This window comes from Rana temporaria, assembly GCF_905171775.1.
Source record: "Rana temporaria chromosome 2 unlocalized genomic scaffold, aRanTem1.1 chr2e, whole genome shotgun sequence".
NCBI classification, from domain to species: Eukaryota; Metazoa; Chordata; class Amphibia; order Anura; family Ranidae; genus Rana; species Rana temporaria.
In genome coordinates, this window is record NW_024404410.1 from 84987 (window position 1) to 107221 (window position 22235).

General features: G+C 43.2%; 1 protein-coding gene across 1 annotated transcript; it reads right to left on the minus strand.

Moving 5' to 3' along the window:
• Positions 1-20027: 20027 nt before the first annotated feature.
• LOC120921559 (zinc finger protein 84-like) lies at positions 20028-21905 on the minus strand. The gene is made up of 3 exons (XM_040334060.1): positions 21614-21905; positions 20875-21520; positions 20028-20331 (listed from the first exon to the last, which is right to left on the minus strand). Exons 1-3 carry the CDS (start codon positions 21903-21905, stop codon positions 20028-20030), a joined length of 1242 nt encoding a protein of 413 aa, XP_040189994.1.
• Positions 21906-22235: the final 330 nt, after the last annotated feature.

The window sequence follows — 22235 nt, forward strand, 5'->3', positions numbered from 1 at the left end:
ACTGCCAGATCCTTATTCCTGGGGTGAGTGAGCTTACCTTCCATGGTGACTGAAGTGTCCCCCTCTCTCCCTTCTCTCTCTTGCATCTACAGTAATGTAGGGGGACTCAGATGTAAGGGGTGCACAGTGGACTCTGATGTAAGTGGGGGCTTTAGTGAGCAGAGACTCCCTTACATCAGAGTTCCCTTTTACACCAGAGTCCACAGCATTCCCACCTACATTAGTGCTACCCCCCTTAATCAAAGCTCCCAGAGCACCCTTTACATCAGAGTTCCCCTTTACATTAGAGTCCAAAGACCTCCCCCTTACCGTGAAATTCTGCAGACTCTGATGTAGGTGGGGCTCTGGGAACCCTGATTTAAGGGGGACTCTGATGTAAGGGGTCCTCTGGGAGCCCTGATTAAAGTAGACTGCTGAGAACTATGATGTAAGTGTGGGCACTGGTTACCAGAGCCCCCTTATAGCAGATTTACCCTTTTACCAGAGTCTACAGTTTTCCCCTTACATCAGTGTCCCCTCCTTACATCAGAGTTGTCAGTGTTCCTTCTTAAAGTGGATGTCCCCTAAAAAAATATTAAAAGCCAGCAGCTACAAATACTGCAGCTGCTGACTTTTAATATCAGCACACTTACCTGTCCTGGAGTGCAGAGCTGTCCGCAGCAGAGGACAAACGATCGCTCGTCACTCTGCTGCCCCCACCGCCATCCTCGGTGAGGGAACCAGGCAGTGAAGCACTCCAGCTTCACTGCCCGGTTCCCTACGGCGCATGCGCGAGTCGTGCTGCGCTGACTGGCTCCCGCTGTGTTCTGGGAGCCGAGTGTTTCCCAGAACACAATGGGGGGGGGGGCGGATCTGATGTCCTGCCCACAGTCTAACCGCAGACTGTGTGGCAGGAAGTGGATGTAAATACCTGTCCTTTATAATCCATCTTAGTTTTTCAGAATTTTTACTAATGACCCAGTATACATACCTTAATGCTATAATCCTAATGACTAAACATACAGATACATAATATATGCTATCCTAACTTAAACATCAAACAAACAGACATATAGAAAAAAAAAAAAGGGAGGAGAGAAAAAAAAAAGGCGAAAAAGGGGGATGTATAAATAACCAAACATTAATAATCTCACCACTTTAGCTACACATCGGTAAGGTTCCCTTTAACCCACTGATCTGATTTTCGAAACTCAGTCCATACAGACCAAATATGGGAGAACTGCTCTTCCCTTCCCGTTTCCCGTGCCAAAAGGCCTTCCAAATCTCTAGAGCGATCCAATTCCTTTGCCCACTCCCCCAGGGAAGGTACTGACCTTGTTTTCCAATATCGAGGAATGACTACTCTGGCTGCTGCAATGAAGTGCCCAAGCACCTCCTCTTTTGCCTTCTTTAGGGGACCTGGGATCTTGTTTAGGAGAGCCACTCTGGGTGATGCGCAAATTACTGTGTCCTCTAATTTTCCATACAAGTCAAAAATTTGTTTCCAGAACCTTCTCACCGGGGGACAATCCCACCAGACATGTAGCATGCTACCTTTTGACTCATGACAACGCCAACAGGTATATCTTGGTTAATTTGATGCATTATAGAAGGGCATCTATACCATCTACTCACCAGCTTATACGCCTTTTCCTGTGATCTTGTATCTATTGACGTTTTATGGGTCAAAATGAAACTTTTTTGCCAGTCTGATAAAGCTATACTCTCTTGGAGTTCTTTTTCCTACTTCCGTGTGAACGGGGGGGGATCTGGATGGATTGAGAGCAAAAGGATGGAATATAATATAGAAATTGAATGTGATATTGGTTCTTCTTGCAAAAGCAAAGATTCAAATTCCGTTGGTTCAGCATAGAAATCTTGTTTTGATGGAATTGATCGTATATAACATAAAGCTTGGTGTCTCTGCAACCATCACGCGCACAGCTGACCATCTCGCGCACAGCTGACTCTGCTACCCGCCATAGGATTCAAAACCCTGGACATTCAGCGATTCGTTATTAGCTAGGAGCAACGTCCTATCCATAAGGGTGACACGCATGCAGTCCTAGTGCCGGGTAGGCACTTACTCAAGTAAGAGGCCAATCAGCTTGTTTTTATGTGTTTTTAATAAACGGTTATACACTATGAGATCCCTTTTTGTTTTCTATGGGTGGACCCTTTGGCTATCAATATTGAAGGCATCGTTCCAGATTATGTTGCAAAGTGTGCAGGCACTCATACCTGCCTAGCGTATCAGACCAACTTTTTCACTAAAGTGGTCCATACATTGTGGTAAGCGCATTTAAATCTCAAGAGCACTTCGGGTGAAGTCTAGAATATGGCGAAGGCTGCATATTTACTTGGATTTTACTGCACATGATCACCTATAGAAGAATTTTTATTGGATTTGCTTTATGAACTGTTGGATACCATCCATATTATATTTGTTGTTGGACTTTATTGTTATGCCAAATATTTTAATTATTGAGATGCTAGAATAATTTTTTGTTCTATTTATTTTATTTATGTTCGGAGTAGAGAGTTTAACTTTTCACATATACCCTGTTATTTAAGCATGTGTATCTTTCATATCAGGTTTTCAGTGTACTCACGCTAGGTGATTCACTCAATAGCGCCCTCTTTTCACACTACGGGCCAGATTCACGTAGCTCAGCGGATCTATAGATCCGCTCGATCTACGTGAATTAAGATCCGCTCCCGCAAGTTTAGGAGGCAAGTGGCTAATTCACAAACCACTTACCTCCAAACTTGTGACGGCGGATCCTAAATCCCCCGGCGGAATTCAAATTCCGTGGCTAGGGGAGTGTACTATTTAAATCAGGCGCATTCCCGCGCCGATTTAAATGCGCAGGCGCCGTCCGGGGAATTTCCCGGCGTGCATTGCTCCCACTGACGTCACTAGGACGTCAGTGGTTGCTAAGTGAGCGGGACTTGCGACGCGCGTGTTCGTGAATCGGCGTACGCAAACGACGTAGGAAAATTCAAATTCGACGCGGGAACGCCGGCTATACTTAACATTGGCTGCGCCTGATAAAAGAAGGGGTAAGTATACGACGGCAAAACCGCTACGGAAACGACGTAAGAACACTGCGACGGGTCCGCGTACGTTCGTGAATTTGCGGATCTCGCTGATTTACATATTATTTATCGTAAATCAGTGGGAACGCCCCCGGCGCCATTTTTAAATTGAAAAAAAGATCCGACAGTGTAACACAGTGTAACACTGTCAGATCTTAGCCCTATCTATGCGTATCTGATTCTATGAATCTGGCGCATAGATAGGACCAGTGTAAGTCAGAGATACGACGGTGTATCTGTAGATACGCCGTCGTATCTCTTTGTGAATCTGGCCCCTTGTCTCTGCAACCACTGAGCAGGATTATGGGAGGACTTAGTCGATGGAAAATCTACCAGTGATAGTGAATCTGTCTGGGGGACTTGAGCAATTCTTCTATGTTCTTGTTTGTACCAAGGCCCGAACGTGATTGAGTGAAGGGCTGGTAAAAAAATCTGGCGTTCCAAAGAAAGGGGTTATAGGGCTCAATTGTTTTGATATTTTATATATGGGTAACAATCAGTCCCATATATACAATGTTTGTCTAGTAAGATCTACTGGTATTGAAAGTCCTTTTCGAAGAATAGACAAGGTCCATGGAAGGGCACATAAATCTATAGGATTCATATGGCCTTCCAATTGAACCCATTGCTTTGAAGCAGAGTGGTGGAACCAGTCAGTGATTTGTGCTAATATAGTTGCTTTATGATAGATCGAAACATCTGGTGCCCCCACTCCACCTTTGTTTTTTGTAAGAGATGGTGTACCGAAACTAATTCTTGACTGAGCTGAATTCCAGATAAACTTAGAAAATAGCCGGTGGATTTTACGAAAGAACACCACCGGAAGATGGATTGGAATCGTTTGGAACAGGTATAAAAGTTGAGGGAGTATGTCCATCTTGAGGGTATTGATTCTACCAAACCAAGAAAGACGCTTAAATGCATAAGATGTCAGTGTCGTTTGAATTTTATTGAGCATCGGGAGAAAGTTTAACCACTTGCCCACCAGGTGAATTCTGGCACTTCTCTCCTTCATGTGAAAATCACAATTTTTTTGCTAGAAAATTAATCAGAACCCCCAAACATTATATATTTTTTTTTAGCAGACATCCTAGGGAATAAAATGGCAGTCATTGCAATACTTTTTGTCACACCGTATTTGCGCAGCGGTCTTACAAGCGCACTTTTTTTTTGGTTTTCTTATTTATTTTTATTTAGTTTTATAATTTTTTACACTGAAAAAAAAAAAAAAAATGATCACTTTTATTCCTATTACAAGGAATGTAAACATCCCTTGTAATAGAAAAAAGCATGACAGGTCCTCTTAAATATGAGATCTGGGGTCAAAAAGACCTCAGATCTCATAATTAGACTTAAATGCAAAAAAAAAAAAAAAAAAAAATGTCATTTTTTCAAATGACAAAAAAAAAAATGTTTCTTTAAGAGGCTGGGCGGGACTGACGTTTTGACGTCACTTCCGCCCAGCGGAGCTATGGGGACGGGTGAAGGAGATTTCTCCTTCAGTCCCGTCCCCGCTCAGCTGCCGGACACATCCGATCCCCTCCGCCGCTACCGACGGCTCCGGTAAGCGGCGGAGGGCGCGGGAGAGCGGCGGGAGGGGGGGGGGGCCCTCTCCCGCCACCGATAACGGCGATCTCGCGGTGAATCCGTTATCGTGTACACCACCGCCCCCTGAAAAGATGAATATCTCGGTTGTGGCAGCAGCTGCTGCCGTTATCGAGATATTCAACTTTAAAAAGAGGACGTCTTTTTGACATGGGGCGGTGGTCAAGAGGTTAAGGAATATAGTTGTTCTGATGACGCTGAGATACTAATCCCTAAGTATCGAACCGACTCTGTACAAGTCCTAAATGGAAAGTTCTTCGATATTCGCTTCATTTTTGCTTGCGGGACAGATATATTAACCACTTCCATACCAGGCACATATACCCCCCTCCTGACCAGGTGAAATTTCAGCTTCCGGCACTGCGTCGCTTTAACTGACAATTGCGCGGTCGTGCGACGTGGCTCCCAAACAAAATTGGCGTCCTTTTTTCCCCACAAATAGAGCTTTCTTTTGGTGGTATTTGATCACCTCTGCGGTTTTTATTTTTTACGCTATAAAACAAAAAAAGCAACAATTTTGAAAAAAATATCAATATTTTTTACTTGTTGCTATAATAAATAGCCAAATTTTTTTTTTCCAAATTTTTTTTCTCAGTTTAGGTCGATACGTATTCTTCTACATATTTTTGGTAAAAAAAAATAAATAAAAAAAAAAAAAAAAAATCGCAATAAGCGCTTACAAAATATGGGACAGAATTATTATTATTATTATTTTTTTTATTTTTATTTTTTTTACTAGTAATGGCGGCGATCTGCGATTTTTTTATTGGGACTGCGACATTATGGCGGACACATCGGACACTTTTGACACATTTTTGGCGCCATTCACATACTGTGATCAGTGCTATAAATATGCACTAATTACTGTATAAATGTGACTGGCATTGAAGGGGTTAACACTAGGGGGTGAGGAAGGGGTTAAATGTGTAGCCTGGGTGTGTTCTAACTGTGGGGGGTGACTGGGGGAGGTAACCGATCTGTGTCCCTATGTACAAGAGACACAGATCGGTCTCCTCTGTCCCCTGACAGGACGTGGAGCTCTGTGTTTACACACAGAGCTCCACGTCCCTGCTCTGTCACTGCTGATCGTGGGTGCCTGGCGGACATCGCGACCGCCAGGCACGCGCATCGGCATCTCGGGGACGCGCCCCCCAGTGGCCGGAGGAATCCAGGACGTCAATTGACGTCCTGTTGAGTTTCCAGAGCCACTGTGAAGCCGTCATTTTACATGCGGCCGGTATTCAAGTGGTTAAGAAGTTCTGATTTGTTACAATTAACTTTAAAATTGCTAACTTCGCTAAATCGCTGAAATTCTAAAAGTATAGATGGAATAGAAGTATGTGGTTTTGTTACGAATAATAGTAAATCATCTGCAAAAAGAGCCAATTTTTCATGTAGGGGGCCTACCTGAATGCCCGTTATGTTTTTGTTTTGTCGCAGTGCGTTTGCAAGGTGTTCCATTGTTATAACATATAATAATGGTGAAAGAGGACATCCCTGTCTTGTTCCGTTGGAGATATGGAAAGCGGGGGACAACGATCCATTCACCCTAACTCTAGAAGAGGGCGATTGATATAGAGACATAATCCTTGCTATCATACAGGGACCCATGCCAATCTGTATTAAGGAGGCTCGTAAAAACTTCCAACTAACCCGGTCGAACGCCTTTTCGGCATCGACTGTTAACAGACCTAAAGGAATCTCTTGAGCATGGTCCGTCAGCGGGAGGGCTTTAAGCGTATTATCTCTTGCCTCTTGACCCCTGACAAAGCCAACCTGGTCTAGCTACTAGCCGACCAGCCACCGTCATTATACGGCGGCAGGTCGGCTCTCCTGGGCGAGAGCCCGTAGCTGTACGGCGGCTCTTCGATCGCCGCCGGGCACCCGCGATCGCTCGGTACAGAGCGGGGAACGGGAGCTGTGTGTGTAAACACACAGCTCTCGGTCCTGTCAGCGGGGGAAATGCTGATCCTCTGTTCATACAATGTATGAACAGAGGATCAGTGTTTCCCCTAGTGAGGCCACCCCCCCCACAGTAAGAACACACCCAGGGACATAATTAACCCCTTCCCCGCCCCCTAGTGTTAACCCCTTCACTGCCAGTGGCATTTTTATAGTAATCCAATGCATTTTTATAGCACTGATCGCTATAAAAATGCCAATGGTCCCAAAAATGTGTCAAAAGTGGCCGAAGTGTCCGCCATAATGTCGCAGTACCGAAAAAAAAATCGCTGACCGCCGCCATTACTAGTAAAAAAAAGATATTAATAAAAATGCCATAAAAATACCCCCTATTTTGTAAACGCTATAACTTTTGCGCAAACCAATCAATAAACGCTTATTGCGATTTTTTTTTACAAAAAATATGAAGAATACGTATCGGCCTAAACTGAGGAAAACATTTTTTTTTTATATATTTTTTGGGGGATATTTATTATAGCAAAAAGTAAAAAATATTGATTTTTTTTCAAAATTGTCGCTCTATTTTTGTTTATAGCGCAAAAAATAAAAACCGCAGAGGTGATCAAATACCACCAAAAGAAAGCTCTATTTGTGGGGAAAAAAGGACGCCAATTTTGTTTGGGAGCCCCGTCGCATGACCGCGCAATTGTCAGTTAAAGCGGCGCAGTCCCGAATCGCAAAAAGTGCTCTGGTCTTTGGGCAGCAATATGGTCCGGGGGTTAAGTGGCCAGATGGATTAATTGAGGCAATAGTGGTTGTAGACGGCCTGCTAAAATTTTAGATTTTTTTTTTTTACATCTACCCCAATTAGAGATATAGGTCTAAAATTCGCGCATAGCGAAAGATCTCTATCTGGTTTCGGGATGAGTGAGATATGTGCGTCCAGCATTTGTGTCGGAAAAGTAGATCCGTTCGCTATAGAATTAAATACCCGGGTTAGAAAGGGAGTAATAAGAGGGGAAAAATGTTTATAGAATTTTGGCGTGAAGCCATCGGGGCCTGGACTTTTACCTCCCGGGGTATTAACAATAGCCTTGGCAACCTCTTCTTCGGTGATTAAGGTTTCCAATTCTTCTACTGTATTTTCCGCCAAAGTAGGTATCGAAGTATCTGCTATATAGGATGTTACTTTATCCTCCTCGTTATCAAGTGGGCTTGAAAGTTGATTTGGTGGTATATTATATAGAGACTGATAAAAATCACTAAATGTTTTCCTAATTAAAGAAGGTGAAGATATTATTTCACCATTTGAACCCTGAAGCTTTGAGATAAAAGTAGAGGTCTGGTGTGTATTTAATCACTTAAGGACCGGACCATAATGCTGCCTAAAGACCCAAGGTGTTTTTACAGTTCGGGACTGCGTCGCTTTAACAGACAATTGCGCGGTCGTGCGACGTGGCTCCCAAACAAAATTGGCGTCCTTTTTTCCCCACAAATAGAGCTTTCTTTTGGTGGTATTTGATCACCTCTGCGGTTTTTATTTTTTGCGCTATAAACAAAAATAGAGCGCCAATTTTGAAAAAAAACAAACAAACAATATTTTTTACTTGTTGTTGTAATAAATAGCCCAATTTTTTTTTTAAAAAAACATTTTTTTTCTCAGTCAAGGCGATAAGTATTCTACATGTTTTTGGTAAAAAAAAAAAAAAAAAAAAAATCGCAAGAAGCGTCTGGTTTGCGCAAAAGTTATTGCGCTTACAAAATAAATAGGGGACAGAATTATATATTATAATAAATATCCCCCAAAAATATATATAACATTTTTTTTTTCCTCAGTTTAGGCCGATACGTATTCTTCTACCTATTTTTGGTAAAAAAAATCGCAATAAGCGTTTATCGATCGGTTTGCGCAAAATTTATAGCGTTTACAAAATAGGGGATAGTTTTATTGCATTTTTATATTTTTTTTTTTTTTTTACTACTAATGGCGGCGATCAGCGATTTTTTTCGTGACTGCGACATTATGGCGGACACTTCGGACAATTTTGACACATTTTTGGGACCATTGTCATTTTCACAGCAAAAAATGCATTTAAATTGCATTCTTTATTGTGAAAATGACAGTTGCAGTTAGGGAGTTAACCACAGGGGGCGCTGTAGGAGTTAGTGTTCCCTTAGTGTGTGTTTACAACTGTAGGGGGGTGTGGCTGTAGGAATGACGTCATCGATCGAGTCTCCCCTATAAAGGGGATCACTCGATCGATGCAGCGCCATAGTGAAGCACGGGGAAGCCGTGTTTACATAGGGCTCTCCCCGTTCTTCAGCTCCGGGGAGCGATCGCGAGGGGGCGGCTATAAACAAATAGCCGCGCCGTCGTCCCGGATCGCTCCCCGAGGGGACCCGACCGCCGCAAGTCGCGCGGGGGGGTCCCGATCGGACCCCCCACCCACGTCTAGGCAGGGACGTACATGTATGCCAATGTGCCTGTACGTGCCATTCTGCCGACGTATATGTACATGCGGCGGTCGGGAAGGGGTTAAAGAACTAGTCAACGACTTTCCACACTTATCCCTAAATTTATATTGGTATAAGGCCACTTTGCTTGAATTTGTACGGGCTGAAGATTCATATAGTTTGCGCAAGCCTGTCCGTGCTAAGGCAACCTCCAGTAGAGTCTCTGTCGTATTTAATGACAAAATATTTGAGATAGTTTCCGCTATATAATTAGAGCATTCTGTATTCTCTAATAATGCATCATTTAAGTGCCACGTCCATTCTCTAAGTGGGACTGAGGGGATATTGAGCTTCAAAAAAAAAGACGCATGATCTGACCAAACCATTGTACCAATATCACATATTGGTGACCAGTCCAGACAATTATGGTCCATAAAAAAATAATCAATTCGACTATAGGATCGATGGACCGCTGAAAAGTATGTATAGTCTCTTGATTTAGGATGTAATATCCTCCATACATCTATCAAATGATATTCATAAGCCTACAGATAGAGACTTGGCCTTCCAAGCCTTTAGCAGGACGCTGCCTTAATCCCAGGCTGCGGTCCATGGTCAGGGAGTAGGGATAGGCTTTTTGTGCCCTGACACCCCCCCCCTCTTTTACTTAGATGTCCTAGCTTCTTCTTTTTGCTCTTGGGAACTGGATACCCCCAGCTTGTTGGTAAGCGCTTAGACGCGAGTTTCACAACTCGCATTCGGCGCTCTATAAGTATTTATTCCAATCCAATCCAATCCAATAAAGAGTACGCTTCAATATCTTCAACCTAGATGCTGAAACCGCCGTTCTTGATGAGGAGGTATCTAATTGCGGATCCATTGGAAGATTAAAATCTCCCCCCAGAATGAGTTTCCCCTCCATGAAACCAGACACTATTTCCACATATCTCATTGCTGTTTGGCTTTGGTATTTGGCAGATATATGTTTGCCACTGTAAGTTTAATTCCCCACAGGGAACACTTAACAAAAACGTACCTTCCCTGAGGGTCTACCATATTGTCAATTAATTCAATAGGCAAAGTCTTGTGAAACACAATAGAGACTCCCTTTAGTCTTTTGTTCTGGATTAGTACTATGGAACCACCGATTAAAGTGTCCGCTGGGGCAAGTGGGGAGGAAATCAGTCTGAAAATTAGTTTCTTGAAGAAGAAGCAGATTAACCTTATGTTTGTGCATTTGGTATAGAATTTGCCCTCTCTTAGACGCTATGTTTAGGCCTTTAACATTATATGAGCATATATTTAACACTGGTTGGGACACCATTGTAGTAGTCATTGTGAAGAGAGGAAAAAAATAAAAGGAAAGGGGGGGGGGGAACACACGTGGAAGGAAAAAACGGGGAAAAGAAAAAAAGGGCGTCTCTAGGAGACCCTAATGTACCAACTTATGCAGTACACTGTGTGATATTTCACACGTTAGGCACAAACTGTGCCTAGCCTATATAGGGGGTGAACACCAATACAAAACAACAAAAAACAAAATAAAAAAAAAAATATATATCAAAATAAAAAATTTAACAGGACCACGAGATGCGCTCCCTGCATCATCGCAGACATTCAAACATCAATGGTCCAGATTCAAGAAGCACTTGCGCCCGCGCAACCATAGTTGCGCGGCGCAAGTGCTTACTTGCTCCGGTGTAACGAGTGCTCCTGATTCAGGAACCTCGTTACACCGAATGCAGCCTAGGATGTGACAAACATAAGCCTACTTATGCCTTCACATCCCAGGCTGCATTCTTGCGTTGGCCGCTAGGGGGCGCGGCCTTTGTGATCGGCGTGTAGTATGCAAATTGCATACTACCACCGATTCACAAAAGTTGCGCGGGCCCTGCGTACGCAAGGTACGGAGTTTCCGTACGGCGCCTTTAGCATAAGGTTGCTCCTGCTAATAGCAGGCGCAGCCAATGCTAAAGTATAGCTGCGCCTCCCGCTCGCGACGTTTAAATTTCACGTCGTTTACGTAAGTGAACCGTGAATGGCGCTGGACGCCATTCACGTTCACTTACAAGCAAATGACGTCCTTGCGACGTAATTTGCCGCAATGCACGTCGGGAAAGTTTCCCAATGGAGCATGCGTTGTTCGCTCGGCGCGGGAGCGCGCCTAATTTAAATGATTCCCGCCCCCGGTGGGATCATTTACATTAGGCAGCCTTGCGCCCGGCTGCTTAGCATATTGCCCGCGCAATTTACGGAGCAACTGCTCCGTGAATCGCGGGCAAAGCACAATATTTGTGTGGGCGCAGAGAAAAACATTTGCTCTTTGCCCACGCAAATATTGCGCGATTCTACTTGAATCTGGGCCAATGAAATTAAAGAGAGAGTGTATACCTGGTCAATTCACTAGTTATTTTGAGAAGCCAATTAGCCTATACCACAAAGATCATATCCCCTTGTGTTCGAGTGGGTTAAGGCACATATCACATCATATAATTTCCTACTTATAACTAAACAAAAAACATTTAATGTATAGATTTCCCTATACCTTACCCTATCCCCCCCCTGCCCTCTCCCCCCCACATTAATCCTCCCTCTCCTCCCCCACCCAAGTAAACGGAAATCCAACCAAGTCTGATCGTTTCACCGTATTAATCCCATTGTGGGTCACAATAGGTCCAACGGGTGGAAATCAAACAAATATCCAACCAAGTCCGATCGGTTCACCGTATTAATCCCATTATGGGTCCCAATAGGTCTAACGGGTAAAAAATAACTGGGGGGAGGGAAGGAAGAGAGAAAAATAAAAAAAATAAAAAGGGGGAGGGGGGGGCGGGGGGGCTTAAACGTATCAAAACGGATCAAGGGATCAAAAGAGTGAAAAAAAAAAAACATCTTGGATCCCAGATCGAGATATAACACTCCCCTGTTGCTGAGTATTGGTGACAGATAGTCTTCCTGACTGACGATGCTCTTCTGGTGGATCAAGCCAGTTTGGGACAGGAATATGGTTTTGTCCAAGAAAATCAAAAAATGCTGGGAGAAGTTCTGGTTCAGAGAGGACAAACGTCTCAGATCCCTTTTTTACTTGTATACTAAAAGGGTGACCCCAAGTATAAGTAGCGCCTGATTGGCGAATTAAATCCAGTAGAGGACGAACCATCCTTCGCATATACAGTGTATTCCTAGATAGGTCTGGGTATAGGTGAATAGTGTAGTTTTCATTGACGAACGGTCCGTGACTCCAAGCCTTACGCATGATTTCTTCCTTTAGAGTGTAGTAGTGCACTAGACATACTACATCTCTAGGGCGACCGGCCTGATCCCTCATATCTCTCCCTACTCTGTGTACTCTGTCTAGTTCGATATTAGAATCAGTCTCCCTACCCAAAACCTGATTGAGAATAGCAACCACTTTGGGATTTAAATTAGCGCCTGAAGTATCCTCTGGGATCCCTTTTAGACGGATGTTATTTCTCCGATTGCGATTTTCGCTATCTTCAATGCGTAGTTAGTGTTGACGAAGACGGTGTAGGTTTACATAAGATGCGGTCTCTAAAGCAGTAATGCGTGCAGCATGGTCTTCTTGTGTATGGGCAATCCCAGATATTGCATTATTGGTAACCGTTATTTGTTCTCTGAGTGCACTTACTTCGGAATGAATAGATGATTCAATTTTTATTGCCCAGGATTCAAAATCTGCCTGAAATGCAGAGATTAAAGCAGCTGTTTCAGAGCCCGAGCCTAAGGAGCCCCTTGACGTACCTTGCCGTGTTGTGGCTAGACCCTTCCCGGTATGTGCAGGAGGGGGAGATAACACCCTGGGCCAGATTCACAGAAGAGATACGATGGAGTATCTCAGATACACCATCGTATCTCTGATTTTTACTGGTCCTATCTATGCACCTGATTCATAGAATCAGATACGCATAGATATCGCTGAGATCCGACAGTGTCACACTGTGTTACACTGTCGGATCTTTTTTTGGATTTAAAAATGGCGCCGGGGGCGTTCCCGCTGATTTACACTGAATAATATGTAAATCAGCGAGATACGCAAAATTCACGAACGTACGCGGACCCGACGCTGTGTTCTTACGTCGTTTCCGTAGCGCGGTACCTGTCGTATACTTACCCCTGCTAAAAGCAGGGGTAAGTATTGTTAAGTATGGCCGTCGTTCCCGCGTCGAATTTGAAATTTCCTACGTCGTTTGCGTACGCCGATTCACGAACACGCGCGTCGCAAGTCCCGCACACGTCGCAACCACTGACGTCCTATTGACGTCAGTGGGAGCAATGCACGCCGGGAAATTCCCCGGACGGCGCATGCGTATTTAAATCGGCGCAGGAGCGCGCCTGATTTAAATAGTACACTCCCCCAGCCGCGGAATTAGAATTCCGCCGGGGGAGTTAGGATCCGCCGTCGCAAGTTTGGAGGTAAGTGTGTTGTGAATTTGACACTTTCCTCACAAACTTGCGAGGGCGGATCTTAAAACACATAGGTTACACGGATCTAAAGATCCGCTAACCTTTGTGAATCTGGCCCCCTATCTATAGGCCTAGCCTGAATAAAATTGTCCGTATATGGTACATCTGCTACAACTGCTCCATCTATCGTTGTTGCCATGTCTGTCACCTTGTCTGCCGTTACAGCCTCCTCCCCAACAACCTCCTCAATTTTATTAGATTTGTTAGACTTATCAGCTTTAGTTTTATCAGCAATTTTATCCACAGTTTTATCAATGGAACTTAGGGCGCAAGTTCTTTCTGAATACGGAACTTGCGCCCTAATTTACGGCGGCATAACGTATCTGAGATACGTTACGCCCCGCCGAAAGATACTCCAATGTATCTGAATCCAGCCCAGTGACTTTTATGGAAAGCTTAAAGCAGTTCAGAACAAAAATCGGGATATACAGACACAAAATGCAATATGGGTTATTGTGGGAACATATAGTTGGCGCATTACGTTGTTAGCTCTATGCGTTTTGCGACTTTAAGCTGTAGCTATTGTAGGTGGCCCCTTAACCACTTGAGAAGCTCTACAGCTGACCTGGGAAACTCTTTGCTCCAACACTGTGGGCTTCTGGGAGGTTTTCCTGCACAACCCCACAGCACCTGTCTCTGTCACTAGGGAACATGGTATATGGATTTCTTTGGTCACCCCTAGTACAGCTCTTCCAGCACTCTGCTGGATTCCACCAGGTACATACAGAGTCCCCATGTCCTTTTTAGTCTTTAGTCCTGCTGACAGTTGGGCTTTACCCTGTGCCTTCTCCCTACTCTGGGTAGCACACTGTAGCAAGTCCACCCGTACTGCGGATCTCCCCGCTAAACACACTTCCACTTCATTGGGTTCTGTCCCATAAACTGCAACAGTCTTACCAATTACCAATTCGTAATCCAAATTTTTTGGAAACACGAAAATGTTTTAATTCTAAATTTCGAAAATTGAAAAATTCGAAAAGGAAAAATTCGAAAATTCAAAATTTCGAAAATTAGAAATTTCGAAAATGAAAAAATGTAAAAATTCGAAAGTTAAAAATTCGAAAAATAAAAAATTTGTCCGAAAATTTGTAAATAAAAAATTTGTTAATACGAAAATTCGGAATTAACTAATTTCCAAATTTTCGTTAAAAAACGAATTAGAAACTAAACGAATTGCACATGTCTACTCCTAGGTGGAAACATCTTCTCGGGCCACACTGAGCATACTTCCTCTTTAACTTGCTTTAACATGTACTTCTTGTGTATTGACTGCCTCATCCTTGCAGTCGCATGCACAGCAGCTTGTCACACAGTTCACAGCAGTAAAAAGGAAAAAAATCTCACAGGTGCACCACCTGTATGCAACACAGTCTGTCAAAATAAACTTCTGCACAATGCAGTTTGCCTGGCTACCACACAAAGCTAGCAGTAGTTCCTGCTGCGACTCACTATGGAGCAAGGACCCGGATTACACCGTCTAGCTGCCCGCATTCTCCACCACTGTAATGTTGGGGGTTGTTAACTCAAGTGGTAAATACGTTTTTCAGCGAGTCCACAGCACTCAGATGTTAGGTTTGAGGGCATGGCAGCCCATTTTTATTGAAAGGAAACAAAATAACAGTTCACACACAGGATTCCAAAGCAGGGGTTCTTCTCCAGTAATGTTCATATAACCAAAATGCCAAGCCTCCTGGCTCCTAGGCTTACTTATCCTTGCAGTACCTGCTAAACCTGGCCCACTCCTGGCCTCAACAGGATTCTCCAGCCTACTGTCTCTCCCAGACTCCTGGACTTCCTTCAGCCCCCTTTAGACTTGCTAGCCACCTCAGGTCTACCAGCCTCCCAGTCCTTCAGGCACGAAGTCCCCCCTCACCAGGGATGTAGTCTCCCACAGGGCAGACAGACGGCTCCCCACACACTGGTCTGTCTTGAACCAGCAGCACACACTCCACCTTCCTCTCCACTCTGCTCTCACCAGTCCCTCATTATATTGGTTGTGTGCACCTGGGTACACAACCTGCTGGTTATTCACAAGACCTGGACACAGGGTTGGAGATCCCATCCCACCCAAGTCTCTGCAGGATCTCCAAACTACACAGCCCCATTCGAACTTAGAAAAACCTGGAGTAAGCTGCCAAAACAGTTTTCTCCATTTCAAAACTATGCTGTGTAGTTCTGCAGTCCACTGACATGCAGACTCTGGGCTAGATTCAGCAAGCATTTATGGCAGCGTAGCTCCAGATACGCCGCCGTAATTTCAAATCTGCGTCGGCGTATCGTTACGCCGATTCTCCAAGGCAGATACGTCTAAAAAATAGGCTTCCTCCGCCGACGTAACTTGAATGCGGTGGCGTAAAATTGTGTGCAATATTACGTTGGCCGCTAGGGGCGCTTCCGTTGTTTTCGGCTTAGAATATGCAAATTACCTAGTTACGTCAATTCACGAACGTACGTGCGCCCGGCGGTAGTTTTTTACGTCGTTTGTGTAAGGCTTTTTCGGCGTAAGGTTGCTCCTGCTATTAGGAGGCGCAGCCAATGTGAAGTATGGATGTCGTTCCCGCTTCAAAATTTGAATTTTTTGCGTCGTTTGCGTAAGCCGTTCGCGAATGGGGCTGGACGTAATTTACGCTCACGTCGAAACCAATGACATCCTTGCAACGTCATTTGGAGCAATGCACACTGGGATATGTACACGGACGGCGCATGCGCCATTCATAAAACACGTCAATCACGTCAGGTCATCACATATTAGCATAAAACACGCCCCCTTCCACATTTGAATTACGCGGGCTTACGCCGGCCCCATTCACGCTACGCCGCCGCAACTTACGGAGCAAGTGCTTTGTGAATACTGCACTTGCTCCTGTAAGTTGCGGCGTAGCGTAAATACGATACGCTGCGCCGCCATAAGAAGGGGCGCAGCTACCTGAATCTAGCCCTCTGTGTCCATTTTTGCTCCCTTTCCATAGGGACAGGGACTCTCACTATTACACCAGGATATACGGATTATTACTTCCTTCTGGCCCCCTTAAAGAACTAACAGGAATGGAAAAATTGGGAAAAGGGAATATGAAGAACTCAATGGGGGAAAACAAATTAAAATAATTTGTAATACATCTATAGCGAACAAATATCAAGAACGGAACTATAAAATAGCTATGAGATGGTATTGGAGCCCCGTAGCATTAAATAAAATAAATAATGGTCAAAACAGAAATGTGTTGGAGATGTAAAATTGAAAGAGGAACTACGGAACATATAGGGTATGAATGTCCCATGGTAAGAAAGTTCTGGGAAATTGTTTATGAAATATATCAGAAGGTGTCAGGAATGGAGAGGAGTCTAAATTTGGATACCTCAATATTATCTTTGATGCCAGAATCAATAAAGAACATTAAGAAAGATATTTTTCACCATATGACATCTGCAGTTAGAACAATAATAGCATGTAAATGGAGAGAAAATAAGAGCCCAAAGGTTGAAGATTGGATATGTGAAATGAACGAAATACAATATATGAAAAAACAAATAAGAGAAGAAGGATATATTAATAGTCAAATGCCAGTATTATGGCAAAAAATGGGATGAATTTAGGCTCTCAAAAGGATTGGAAGAATACTTATAAATTGAAAACTGGGGAAAATTTGAAAATGAATCATAAGGCCCCGTACACACAACCGGATCTATCCGATGGGATTGATCCACGGATCAGTTCCAGCAGATAGATCCGGTCGTGTGTACGGCCTAGCGGACATTTCCTGGCGGATAAAAATCCAGCCGACGGATTCCCAGCGGATAAAAATTTCTTAGCATGCTAAGAAATCTATCCGCTGGAATCCAGTCCAGCGGACTCATCCGGTCGTCTGTACAGACTCACCGGATCAGTCCGTCATCTCCCCTCCCTCGCATGCATCGTAATGATTCGACGCATGCGTGGAAGTCTTTACCTTCCAGGGTCGCGCACGTTGCCGCGTCGTCGCGGCGACGGCGTGGCACGTCACCGCGGATGTATTCCGCGCGGATTTTGATCCGATGGTGTGTACAGCCATCAGATCAAAATCCGCCAGCGGATTTATCCGCTGGAAACGGTCCGTCGGACCGTTTCCAGCGGATATCCTCTCGTGTGTACGGGGCCTTAGGGAGAAGGAAAAAGAGTAAAAATGGTATAAGGTGGTATAAGGGGAAAGGGAGAAAATAGGGGAATGGGGAGTTTTTTTTTTGGTACGTGGGATGAATGAGGATGAAAGTAGAATGGATGTTGTATATATTGTTTTAATGATAATGAGGCTTCTGTAGAATGATCAGGATTCTGTATATCAAAAAATAAGCAAGCATAGATATAGATATATAATGTAACAGAATCCTGGATAAATGCTAAAACTTTTTTGTATTAAAGAAAAATAAAAACTTATAATAAAGATAAATTGAAAACAATATTCGAGAGTCTGGATGGGAAAATCTTTACGTCTTTCCCAAGACTCGGTTGAAGTGAGTGTGCAGTTTGTCCCAGGCCTTAAAAGGAGCAGTAAAGGATTTTTTTTTATTTTTTTTGCTGAAATTACTGTTTACAGGGTATAGAGACATAGGCCTAGATTCACGTAGGGCGGTGTAAGTGTGGGCGGGCGTAGCGTAAATACACCGTATTCACAAAGCACTTGCGTCCTAAGTTACGGCGGCGTAGCGTAAATGTGCCGGCGTAAGCGCTCCTAATTCAAATTGTGAAGTGGGTGTGTTTTATGTAAATAAAGCATGACCCCACGTAAATGATGTTTTGAACGAACGGCGCATGCGCCGTCCATGGACGTATACCAGTGCGCATGCGTCGGATAGAATGCCTAAGATACGTCGAACACTGCCTACGACGTGAACGTAACTATTCGCCCGATTCGCGTCCGACTTACGCAAACGACGTAAAAAGATACGCTTGTTCCGACGTCCATGCTTTGCATGGGCTGTGCCACCTAGAGACCTGCTTTATCTTTACGCCGGCGTATGTGTTACGTAAACGGCGTAACTAAATGCGACGGGCGCACATACGTTCGTGAATCGACGTATCTAGCTCATTTGCATATTCAACGCGGAAATCAACGGAAGCGCCACCTAGCGGCCAGCGTAAATATGCACCCAAGATACAACGGCGTAGGAGACTTACGCCGCTCGTATCTTGGCCAAATCTATGCGTAACTGATTCTATGAATCAGGCGCATAGATACGACGGCGGCCATTGGGACTTACGATGGCGTATCTGGAGATACGCCGTCGTAAGTCTTTGTGAATCTGGCCCATAATAGTTAACTGATTCCTTTTAAAAATGATTAAAAATAGATACAAATTAATCATATAATGTGCCTGCAGTTTAGTTTAGTTTTTAAACTAGTTTCATGTTTCTGTGAAGTACAGAGACACACAGAACAAAAACAAACAAACAAACACAGTTCAGTGTTTGTTTTTAAAATGAATCTGATTGGTTCTGAGGAGTTTTAGACACACAGTAATCACACCTCCTTGATCATGGACCACAGTGAGAAGCTTGCATGAGTTTTTTTATAAGGAGTCAGACAAGCAGGAAGTGTGGAGATCAGAGAAGGATTACAGCTACTTCAAAGCAAAAACGAACAATGAGGACATGAAACCAGGACTGCAGTAAGGTAAAGGAAGCTATTTAGCTAACAAAAAAAATCTTAGTCTTTGTGAGTTTAGCCAATAGAAGTGATGAAAGGTCCCTATGTTCCAGAATTGCTTTTTCTATGTGTTGGGGCATACAAGCTTTGTCATTGCAGCTTAGCTTAGCTACTACCTGTTAACATTCCCCCTTCTACCGGAGCCGAAGACTGTGAATTCTTTGGTGTTTGATAAGATATGGAAAAAGAAAAAAGAAACTGCACTAAGAAAAATCGTATATGAAATGACCAGGCTTACCAGGCCACGAGAGTGACTCTAAATAAAAGGTGGAAATTAATCAAATTGGAAGCAGCAAACCTTCTGTGAAACAACATGCAGTGAAATTAATAGAAAAATATATAAGCTGCGCTAAACCTAAGGTGGTTACAAATCTAATGAGTGACCTTGTGAGTCCATCAATCACCACAAATTAAATTAACATATAAAGAATCCAATAGAACCACGCTTGTGGATTAGTTAGCAATATGAATGAGAGAACCGAAGATGATTCTCAAACAAAAATTATGAAACAAAATCTGTGAAAAAACAATGAAAAATCAGTTTCAGTGAGTCAAAGTTCATGAGTGTTGAAAAAATTGATAAAGGGATATCCGTGCACCCGTGCAAAAATAATGCTTGGTGAAAAGACTTCTCAGATGTTCAAAAGGGATTAATGTGAGATCGACCACCGAAATGAAAGAAATTCCAGGGGCCGGAAGACGTAATTCTATTACGAAACTACGTAGGGCGGAGCGGCGCGCTCACGTCATCAACTATTACACTTTTGTATCCAGTGAGATGAAATCTAAATTCAATGTAAAATATTTATCACGTTCAGAACACTAATATGGCTTATTTCCAGTGTGAGTCATCTGGTGGGTGATAAGATATGACTTTAATGCAAAAGCTTTATCGCATTCAGAGCACTGATACGGCTTCTCTCCAGTGTGTATCCTCTGGTGTAGGAAAAGGCTTGACTTCCATGCAAAAGTTTTGTCACATTCAGAACACAGATATGGCCTCTTTCCAGTGTGAGTCATTTTGTGGCTGATAAGATTGGACTTTGATGCAAAAGCTTTATCACATTCAGAACAATGATACAGTTTCTCTCCAGTGTGAGTCATCTGGTGGCTGATAAGATTAGACCTTGATGCAAAAGCGTTATCACATTCAGAACAATGATACGGCTTCTCTCCAGTGTGAATCCTCTGGTGTGTGATAAAGCTTAGCCGCCATGTAAAAGCTTTGTCACATTCAGAACATTGATACGGCTTCTCTCCAGTGTGAATCCTCTGGTGTTTGATAAGGTTTAACTTCACTTTAAACGTTTTGTCACATTCAGAACACAGATATGGCTTCTCTCCAGTGTGAGTCATTTTGTGTCTGATAAGATTGGACTTTAATGCAAAAGCTTTATCACATTCAGAACAATGATACAGTTTCTCTCCCGTGTGAGTCATCTGGTGGCTGATAAGATTAGACCTTGATGCAAAAGCTTTATCACATTCAGAACAATGATACGGCTTCTCTCCAGTGTGAATCCTCTGGTGTGTGATAAAGCTTGGCCGCCATGTAAAAGCTTTGTCACATTCAGAACACTGATACGGCTTCTCTCCAGTGTGAATCCTCTGGTGTTTGATAAGGTTTGACTTCACTATAAACGTTTTGTCACATTCAGAACACTGATACAGCTTCTCTCCAATGTGAATTATCTGGTGTTGAATAAGCTCTTGCTTAACTTGAAAAGCTTTGTTACATTTGAAACACTGATATGGCTTATCTCCGGTGTGAATAATCTGGTGTATGATAAGGTTTTTCTGCTGTGCAAAAGCTTTGTCACATTCAGAACAATTATATTTCTTCTCTCCAGTGTGAACCCTCTGATGCATGATAAGCTCTCTTTTGGTTTTAAAAGCATTGTCACATTCAGAACATTCATATGGCTTCTCTCCAGTGTGAATCATATTGTGTATGATAAGATTTGCCTTCACTGTAAAAGCTTTGTCACATTCAGAACACTGATATGGCCTCTCTCCAGTGTGATTCATCTGGTGGATGATAAGATATGACTTTGATGTAAAAGCTTTGTCACATTTAGAACATTGGTATGGCTTCTCTCCAGTGTGACTCCTCTGGTGCATAATAAGTGTTGACTTTACTGTAAAAGCTTTGTCACATTTGGAACACTGATATGGCTTCAATCCAGTGTGAGTCATCTGGTGGCTGATAAGATATGACTTGAATGGAAAAGCTTTGCTACACTCAGAACACTGATATGGAGTCTCTCCAGTGTGGACCCTCTCATGCTTGATAAGGTGATACCTCTGTTTAAAAGCTTTGTCACATTCAGAACACTGATATGGTTTCTCTGCTGTGTGAATCCTCTGGTGGCTGATAAGATTTGACTTTGCTGCAAATGCTTTGTCACATTCAGAACACTGAAATGGCTTCTCTCCAGTGTGACTCATCAGGTGTATGGTAAGATGCTTCTCCAGTCTAAAAGCGTTGTCACACTCAGAACATTGATATGGCTTCTCTTCAATGTGAGTCATCTGGTGTTTGATAAGTTTTGCTTTCCATGGAAAAACTTTGCTGCATTCAGAGCATTGAAATGACTTCTCTCCTTTGTGGACTTGCTGGTGTTTGATAAGATTTCCCTCTCTTCTAAAAGTTCTTCTGCAATAAGAACATGAAAATGGCCTCTCCCCGGTGCCAACCATCCTGTATCTGATATTATCTGACTTTATTCTAAAGGATTAGTCACTTTAAGAACACTGAACATCTGGATGAATGTTGAAGAGGATCCAAAACATTTATGACATGTAGAATACTGATACGGCTTGTGTCCTGTGTGAATCCTCCGGTGATCTGTAGTAAAACCTTCTTAGTCAGAACACCAATATGGCTGACTCAGTTGTGCTCAGGAAGACCACCTTGACCAAAAACTTGGTTCATCACGCCACCTAAAAAGAGATTGAAAAACAATAAATACAATTAAAAGGCAGAAATCTATAAATATGGCTACACTGAAGCAGTTCCCTCTTTTGGTA